The sequence below is a fragment of the Primulina tabacum genome, chromosome 4, assembly GCF_025594145.1.
Source record: "Primulina tabacum isolate GXHZ01 chromosome 4, ASM2559414v2, whole genome shotgun sequence".
NCBI lineage: Eukaryota > Viridiplantae > Streptophyta > Magnoliopsida > Lamiales > Gesneriaceae > Primulina > Primulina tabacum.
The window spans coordinates 6,793,912-6,803,641 of record NC_134553.1 but is presented as its reverse complement, the minus strand read 5'-3'; the positions used below and the strand labels follow the sequence as shown (position 1 = coordinate 6,803,641).

Genomic DNA, 9,730 nt, shown 5'->3' with positions numbered 1-9,730 from the left:
GTAACAAATTATTAGTTTATATATTTATGTATTGTAATCCATCTATAAGATAAACACTAGAGATGAAAAAAAATATATTTTGGCCATATAATTCTCACAAACAATAGGAAATAGGCCGTCCGCAATTTCTTTCTTATGTTCTCATCACTTCAAACATATTCGAAAAGCAAAATTTGATTATTAACTTTTTTTAAAAAAAATTGTAACTATGTTTAGCCAAATTAATAGATTCTTAAGTTAAATAAAACAAAAATCAATAAAATTGCATATAAATAGTTTCATCAAGTCTGGTAACATTTGTAAATTAAATAATAATGGTTGAAGATGTTATTAGGATATCATGTAATATTTGTTTAAAAGCAAAAATTTGTGTGAGACGGTCTCACGGGTCGTATGTTGTGAGACATATATATTATTTGAGTCATCCATGAAAAAATATTACTTTTTATGCTAAGAGTATTACTTTTTATTGTGAATATCGGTAGGATTGACCTGTCTCACAGATAAAGATTCGTGAGACCGTCTCACAAGAGAGGTACTCTTGTTTAAATACTGTTATTTGGCTTTCAAATTAAATTAAAACTCTTGTGAGACATTTTTACATGTTAATTTCGTGAGATAAATCTCTAACCAAGCCTAATTCATAAAAAAAAATATTATTTTTAATATTAATTATAAGTCAAATCTACTTATCTCCTAATATATAATCGTAAAACCATCTTGCAAAAATTTAATAATCAAATTAGCAGTGGTGGATGGAATATATAACAACGTGCGGCGTGCCAAAAAATAGAACTTGAAAAGTATAGTCGAAATAAATTACTAATTACTAATTAAATGCCGCAGACATTAAAGACCCATGCGAGACACGTCAAGTGGATGACGACGTGGCGCATTTACATTGGCTTAGAGTTGCTCGACCGTACGGATAGATATCGACGTGTAACTAACATTGTACGGACATTTAGGTTTTTCAACACTATACATTCAGCTGTGGTCCACCACACTTGGTATTTCTAGCTATTGTTTTCACGGGAAATGACCAATAAAACCTCAATAATTTACTTTTATTTGTTGTTAAAATATTAAAAATATGATATTAATATATAATATTTTGAGTAATAATTATTTCAGATCTAGTATTTATATATGATATTTCAGTACTTAAACAAGTGTATCAAATATTGATATTAATACAATTGTTCTAATTTATATCGTTGATACTCAAATACAATATATCAGTATCATATTTTCAATTTTTTATATCAATTTTCATCAATAAAAATATATGTGCGCCCAAAGAGCACTGCAATTTTGTTTTCACTATATTTCGAATTTGCAAGACTATATATAAACTTTACAAAATATAAAAAAGATTAATGTATAACATAATATCTTAATTGTGGCAAAAATATGGATTAATGAAAGTCAAATAAAATATATATCTATATATATATATGTGTGTGTGTGTGTGTAGATACACAATATTTTCGTGCCTGTGAATGGTTCTCAAAAGCCCAAAGCTTCTTGCTTCAATTGATAACCCAAAAATAATATAAATAATTCCATAAAGTTTCCACTTATCTTTGCAGGTCATTCTCTCAATTCAATCTTTCTATCTATTTTGTCCATATTTAGTGCTTCTGCGCTGTGTTTACCAAAAGAAGAAAGGAATGAGGTTAAACTAACTTTCCTAAACCATCTGCATCGCTGTTCCCATGGTTGAGTCTTTGAAATCACTTCAAATCCATTTGGAAAAAATCAGCAACCGACACTTTCCCTCACAATTTCTTGGAGAAATACTAATCTAGGGTTTCTAATCTTGATCCATCTCATGTATCCCTTTCCAGCTTATAAATCTTACAGATCTGAGAAACCCACGTAAAGTTTTGTCCGTTCTTCGCTACTTTTTGAGTCAATCAACGCGATACCCTTTCTATATTTGGATTCCCGCCTAGGTTCATGGATTTTCAGGCATTCTTTTGCTGTTTTCTTGGCAATTATTACCTCTAACCCTTTACGGTTATCAGCTCATTCCTTGTCACAGATCTGAGAAACCCATGAAAATTCTTCTCCGTCTTCTGCTATTTTTGGAGTGAATCTTTTTCAACAACCCAAATTTGTGGCAGTCCAGTTAGGTTTCCATATTCCGCCACTTCCCCCCCTTTTTCTTGATCATAAACTCGAAAAACAGTTGATTGTCTGGTTTATGCTCCAATAATCCGGGAAATAATCAATCTTTGAAAGCATATATACAGAAAATGGTGAGGGGAAAAACCCAAATGAAAAGGATTGAAAATGCGAGCAGCAGGCAAGTGACCTTCTCCAAGCGCAGGAGTGGGCTTTTGAAGAAGGCTTTTGAGCTCTCAGTTCTCTGTGATGCAGAAGTCGCACTTATAATTTTTTCACATTCTGGTAGACTCTATGAATTTTCAAGTTCCAGGTACAAATTTTTTTATCACATTATTATTTTCTGATAAAAAATAGAAAAAAATCTCCCTTTATTTTTTAGATATTGAATATCAGACTGCCTTATATATATATATATATGTGTATGTGTGTGTATATATGAATGAGTGAGTCTCATGAGAAGTCTCATATATCTTGATGGGTCAATCCTGCTTTAAATAAAATATTCGTTTAAAAAAAATTGACCTTTTGGTGTATATGTGTATATATATAAGCAGTGTAGATAATAAGTTTCTGTACGTAGAATCTTGATTGACTTCGTTTATTGGCACCTCCTTGGAGTAGTACTTAAATTGTTGAACTTTTTTTTAGGCAAAAAAAAATTATTCTCTGCTTGGAGGGATTGGCAAAATAAAAAAATGATACATACAATGGAGAGTACTGTCTCGAAAATTTGTATTTGAATCGATGAATTTCGAATTTATAAATTTTAGATGTATTTTTGTAGATTTAGACTATAAACTTGAAGTCCACTCACGTTTGTTTGTATAACCAGTACAAGAAAATACTGAATACACAATACTTAAAAACAACGGTTTTTTTGTTGTCTTTTACTTTTTAACAACGGTTTTAGTGAAAACCGTTGTTATTGAGTATTTTTTTAAAGCAAAGACAACGGTTTTCTAAAACTATAAAACCGTTGTCTTTGACCAAAAAAAAAAAAACACTAAAAGACAACGGTTCGGTTTTATAAACCGTTGTCTATTAGCATGTTTTTTTTTGAAAAATGACAACGGTTTTAGAAAATCGTTGTGGGTTAGCGTGTTTTTTGGACAAACAACAACGATTTTTTTAAACTGTTGCTATATTTAGCGATGGTTTTACTTAAACTGTCGTTATATTTAGCGACGGTTTATTATTAAAACCGTCGCAATTTTTTAAATAGTTAAATAGCGACGGTTTTTGTTGAGTGACGGTTTTTGTTACCGACTGTTTAATATTAGCGACGGTTTTACCAAAAATCGTCGCAAACTGTTTATAAATATTCGCGTTTTCGGTCTATTTTCATTCACAACGCTTCACATCTACGATAAATGTTTCTCTCTCAAACGATTTTAGTTTCGATTTGGGGTAAGTTTGTTCGCTTCAATTCTTGGTAAATTTTTAACTGTTAGTTAAGATCATGAATATTATTAGCTTAATCAGTTTGTAAGTTTTTTTTGGTAGATTTATTAAATTATAAAAGTAATTTTTTTATTTTATTTAAAAAATTAGCGACGAATTATGTCTAAACCGTCGCTAATTAACGACGATGTTTCTCTAAATCGTCGTTAATTAGTCAAAAACCGTTGCTAGCGTTTCATATTAATTAAAATTTTTTGTATAACTTTTCTTATTAATTAAGCTGAATTTCAAGTTCATTCAGTTTGTTTGTGTAACTAACGTCTAAATAAAATAAATAAGATATTAATTTCAAATTGTATTTATTGTTTTATTGATAACAATAAAACTATAATCAAAATTATGGATTTCAATCCAAATGTAATGTAAATGATTAACAATATTTTAATCGTTTGCAAGATTTCATCTTAAAAATTTGCCATGATTAAAAGCCAAATGTGCTTATAGGAAACTCAAATCTTTTTTGCTGCCTAAGTAATTGTGACGCAGAAAAATAAATTTTCTCATTAAAGTTTTTCTGGCCAGGTGAAAACGTGTCCCTTCAGTTTTCATGGGGACAGATAAATAATTGAACTAAATCAATAATTGTAATAATAGTGTGTATATATACATACATTTTGCCTGTATATACATTTATTAATTTACACATTTACTTGTTTGATCGTGTCATATAATAGATCGGAATTAACTTGGAGGATTTCAGATGTTAGAGTTGAAATCCCATATTTGTGCGTAAAAGTGAATATTCTGACGAAATCTTGTTATTATATAAAAAAGAGTAAACGTTTATTTTTGGGTAGATTTTAAAGTTAATATACTATAACTATATATACTTTTGATATTTTCTTTGTTCTTTATATAAGTTTCTTGAAATTATCTATCCCAAAACTCGAATTTTTTTAGCATATCCCTGTATGTATAAGCTGGAAAACTTAGAATATATCTTCAGATTAAAATACACTCGCACGTTAATCGGACTTCAAACCGGAAAAACCACCTAAGACTAACTTAATCAAATATGTAGCCAAGGTTTTCCCCTCCTAATTAAGGAATTAAACCTTTGAACTTCTTGCTACGACACCACGTTGAAACAGATTATCCTAAAATTAAGCTCGAGTTTGTTAGAGACAATACAATCAATAGTTTTATACAAATACTTATTGTAATCAGTATTGTATAAAATGTTGAAGAACTCCTATTACAAAGTTATTCATCATAAATTATTCGTTTTCATGTTTATCTTTTCCTCGTGCTTAAAATTTTGAACTATATGAGACACCATCTCGGGGGAAGGATAAGACATTAAATGATTACATATCAATGTTTCATTTAACGTTTGACTCAATGTTTCGATATATATAGACACACACTATCAATCCTCAATGATGCATATCCATGTGTAATCAGTCAATCGCATGTCTATTTGATACCAAGCATGCATCTGTGTAATCGTATCTTGTTTCACTTCACTAATTAATTTCCCCCAAGCATTAATGAGCTTAATGTCTGCTTGCAGTCTAAAATTCAAGAGAAGGTAATGTATGGTAGAACAATATTCTAAATGATTACGACATCCGCTAGTAAAACATGTAGATCATTTTTTAAAAAATCATCATATTTTACGAATCGAAGGAAAATTAAGCGCTGCGCCGCTTTCTGATTAGTTATGATGTTCCATTTTTTTCTAGAATCATATTCACTCACCAATGGCACTGGAACATAAAATTTATGTCCTAGTCTCTAAAGCATATGTATTTTTTAATCATTTAGCAACATGAATTTTGTCTTAGGGTTTGTTCTAAATGTAACAAGTCCTAGAATCATAAAAAAAGAAAAAAATTTTTTTTTTTTACAAATTGAACAAGAAAAGACCATAACTTACAAACCCTTGAGAAAATGTAAGTGTGTGTGATCAAAAAATAAAAAATAAAATATCTATGTGTGTATTATATCTGGATTTTCCAATATTGATTCTGAGTGATTTCTCTTGGTATATATTCTGCAACTCATGTTGGCAGTCTGATGAGTAACACAATTGAACGGTATCAAAAGAATGCCAAGAGTACCCTAGCCAACCTGAGAATAACTGAAGAAGTATATATGCAGGTATGGATTCTTATTCATCTTTAGCTTTAGATCAGAGGATTTTGAATTTGACGAGATATTTGAAGGAAGAATTTGAAATGACTACATATTGAGATGAATTTTAAGTCCATTACAATGACCTAACAAATAACCAGCTAGTTGCTGACTTGAAATCTATTGTCAAACAAATTTACTCAAATAAACCTATTGATTTTGTTATTATGGATATGAAATCCTTAGTTTGATCAAATCCATTAATGCAACAAAGAAAGGCTTTAAAAACCCGACAAATTTTTCAATCTTATACTTTTGTAAAGTATTTTGAATCATTCCTTTGGTGGTGGTCTAAATATATTTTGCCTGTCGTCCGTCTAAAATATACTGATAGCTAGTGCAATCATGTTCTTTGCATCCGTTAAATATGATTTTTTTTCCTTTTTAATATTACAAAGAAACTACATGTACCAACAACCATTGCATAATTTTTTTTTTATCTTGAGAAAAAATGCAATATTCTTAGCAAATCATACATGCATTATAACTACGGAAGATACTTGTAAGATACACGGATTATAAGTATCTCCCAAGCATATATAAAAAGAGGTGAATTGAAAGGTACAAGATCTTTCTTACATTTTTCCATATTATTGCATCCTAAGCAGAAACTGAAAGATGAGGCGACTGATTCGTATAAGAAACTTGATCAACTTGAAGATGCTAAAAGGTATTCATGAGCCACTCATCGGTTATATGATTAGGTTCAATACTTGACAAGCTGATGTTAACTCAGAATATGATTGCACAAATATTTGCAGAAAACTCTTGGGAGAAAATATAGATTCGTGTTCTATTAACGAGTTAGTACATGTGGAAGAACAGTTGGGAAAAAGTTTAAGCAAAATCAGGGCTAGGAAGGTGATCTCGTTAATGTCATTGTGTATAAAATCCATATCCATTAGTTACAATATCGATTTCTTTTCGTTTCATACCAATAATCAATTCGAGTTATCATTCATGTATTCGGCTGTGGTAATCGTCTAGTACATATGCTATAATATTTGTTTTTATATTCAATTACATTTAATGGTATGAACCATAACGTGACATGCATAGTTGATTCACTTCCTCTGCATTGATCATAGTTTATCATATGGATGAAATCTGGAATTCTATTTATCTGACTAATGAGTATTATTTTTATTTTTTACTTGGCCAGAATGCTTTAATGCAAGAACAGATCCATCAGCTAAAACAACAGGTATAAACTGAGATCAAGGATCAATAATAATCGATTTCTTGGTGCTGCTTGATAATTGGCAACCCTAATTGTTTTATGACGCAGGAGGCAAAACTTATGAAAGTAAACACTGATTTAAAGGAAAAGGTGGGTACTGAATCCATAAATTATTCTTTAGTTACTTGTGTTTATATAAAAGGAGGTGAAACTTTTTTTTTTCTTCCAAAAAACTCTTGTTTAAATCAACAAAGCTAAAATCTTTCAGAATTTTCAACTCACGGGTTAAAAACCCGATTAAAGATATGCTACCCTCGGGGTAGTACCATTACCATGAGCGATCATCTAAGGGCTCAAACTTTTTGCTGATATGAATTCACACCTTTTTTTATGGAATCACAGGATAAAAAAAATTTGGTTCTTACTGATAATAACCTCGTCAAAGGAATAATTCAACCATTAAACCCATGACGGTAAATTTTTTTTAATTTGATTTGAAATTAAAAAAAATATGAATATATTTATTATAGCACTCCAAAATTGTCAAATGTTTTTAGAGATATTGTGCTTGAAAGGAGGAAGAGATATATTTAGCTTTTATTATGTTTAAAATGATATTTTTTGATATCGAGTGTTCTAATTTAAACCTTATTTTAAACATAAGCATATATAGTCATGACACTGTATTTAAAAAAATTATAATCGTGATGATTTTAGTCATGGAGATAAAATTAGTATGAAGGGAATTTTGGTTTATTTCATGTTAATGAGCATTTTACCTACTATTTTTTAGACTGCTTACAGATTATTTGAACGTCCTAAATTTTATATACAATATCAGTGTTTAGAGTATGTCTCTTGTGAGACGGTATCACGAATTTTTATCTGTGAGACGGGTCAATCATACCGATATTCACAATAAAAAGTCATACTCTTAGCATAAAAAGTAATATTTTTTATGGATGACACAAATAAGATATCTGTCTCACAAAATACGACCTGTCAGATCGTCTCACACAAGTTTTTGCACAGTATTTAACCAAATGTATTTAGAAAATTCAAAATATCATCATCTAAGTTCAAAATCTGTATGATTTTAGTCCTTTGATTAGTCGAGTTTTGTTTTAATGCAAAACGATGTGTTCTGTACATTTAGTCCAATTCTTGTCAAAGTGCTAACATAACATATGTCTGTATTATGATGAAAATCGTATTAAATTTGGTAAAAGCTAAATTGTTATATTAAGACCAAATTTTAATCAAATAGAGGACCAAAAGTTCGTATAGAACAAATTAAATGGCCGATTCTACAATTTTTAATGCACAAATTTGAAACTTGAGAAAGTGAAATACACATATATAATTGTGAGATGAGTTATCAGATTAACTTAAAAATGCATAAGCCAATATCAAGAGTGTATTTATCAAACAGTATGTATTATTAGATATATATGTAGGATTTGTATATATTTTATGTAGAACTAACTAGTGATGGAGGTGGACACCATGTTATAATCTCTTGTTATTTTTGTGATAGTGTGAGATGTTGGCGATGTCCAGCGTCCCCATAAGCCAACCATTATCGCCAGATATGGAGGTGGAGACGGGGTTGTTTATCGGACCGCCGAAAACGAAGGTGGCTCATGTTTAGTTTTAAAGGCCAGCTATTTAATTACATTATGTATATCTTGTTGGGTCAATTTCAGTTATATGAGCTTATATGTGCATTATTATGTGATGTGAGTTTTGAAGTGAAGCCAAAAGCTTAGAGTAATTGGTTAATATACTTTAATATATCTGATAGGTTGTGGACATTTAATATGTAGAGACAAAATTATAATTTATGTTTATATGATGAGCTAAAACAGAAATATCAGAAAGTAATGTTATACACTATTTATATTGCTCATGGTCCTTGGATAGCGTGTTATCACGTTCCTTGTTCTTTACTCTTATTATAGCAGATATTCCAAAGAGAAAACAAAAGGATTCTCTCAAAGAAGAATGCGTAAATCTGGAAGATCAAGACTCGTTCTAAAGAATTAAGGATTATGGCTTCAGGTATGCTTTGACTTAAGATTTTCAGTTTAATTTTTTAGGATTTGACATGATGGATTCTGTATTTATATGGAGTTTCCTCCAACAAATGGTATCAGAGCCATTGATTTTGAATAATTGATATTTTGTTTAAAATGTATGCATGATGTTGGCTTCAGATTTGTAAAAGAAAATTTTGTTTGGAATTTTTTTTATCATAGCTTCAATTGCGAAAAGATTTTGGTTGAAAACAATAATGCACGTTGTTATAATTCAGTTTCGGTAAAGAGATTTTGGTTGAAATTTTTAAAGATTTAGTATGAATATATTGAGTTTTCGTCCAATTTTTTTTTAAATAAAAAATTTAATAGAGAAAAATAAAAAATTTGGATAAAATTTTCACCAAAATCGACCTAAAGCGCTCTTCGCTTAGGACTATCCTAGACAGTCGCAGGGGCGCATCTTTAGCGCTTGCTCCCCTGCATATCATAGATGAGCCCATCAATGTTGGGCGCGCTGGGGCGAAATTTCAATGCTACCCACGTGCTACTTATTGTAAAAAAAGATAAACTACGGTTCAAGTTATTCGGTTCAGTTTAAAATTTTAATTATTAAAATAATGATAAGGCTATATATATTTTAAAATTGATTGATAAAAACAAAATGTCGTCAAAATGATATCATTCATGGAGATTAATTTTATTTTAAAATATAAAAAGATTTTGGCATATAATCCTTATGGATATTGTTCGGCCCAAAACATGTTTAATATTTAATATAATT

General features: G+C 30.0%; 1 protein-coding gene across 6 annotated transcripts; it reads left to right on the top strand.

Moving 5' to 3' along the window:
* The first annotated feature begins 1,527 nt into the window (after window positions 1-1,527).
* Window positions 1,528-9,136, top strand: LOC142542854 (MADS-box protein SOC1-like). Of its 6 annotated transcripts, none has more exons than XM_075649716.1 (8): window positions 1,531-2,443; window positions 5,610-5,697; window positions 6,339-6,400; window positions 6,492-6,591; window positions 6,893-6,934; window positions 7,019-7,060; window positions 8,448-8,546; window positions 8,875-9,131. In XM_075649716.1, the coding sequence occupies exons 1-8, from the start codon at window positions 2,262-2,264 to the stop codon at window positions 8,920-8,922; spliced, it is 663 nt and encodes a 220-aa protein (XP_075505831.1). In that variant the 5' UTR covers window positions 1,531-2,261; the 3' UTR covers window positions 8,923-9,131. The 6 variants fall into 6 exon arrangements, 5 of the variants coding, with proteins under 5 accessions (XP_075505833.1, XP_075505831.1, XP_075505832.1 ...); XM_075649720.1 differs by having other exon boundaries at window positions 2,204-2,443; window positions 8,872-9,131; XM_075649717.1 differs by lacking the exon at window positions 8,875-9,131 and having other exon boundaries at window positions 1,535-2,443; window positions 8,448-8,704.
* The last annotated feature ends 594 nt before the right edge of the window (window positions 9,137-9,730 follow it).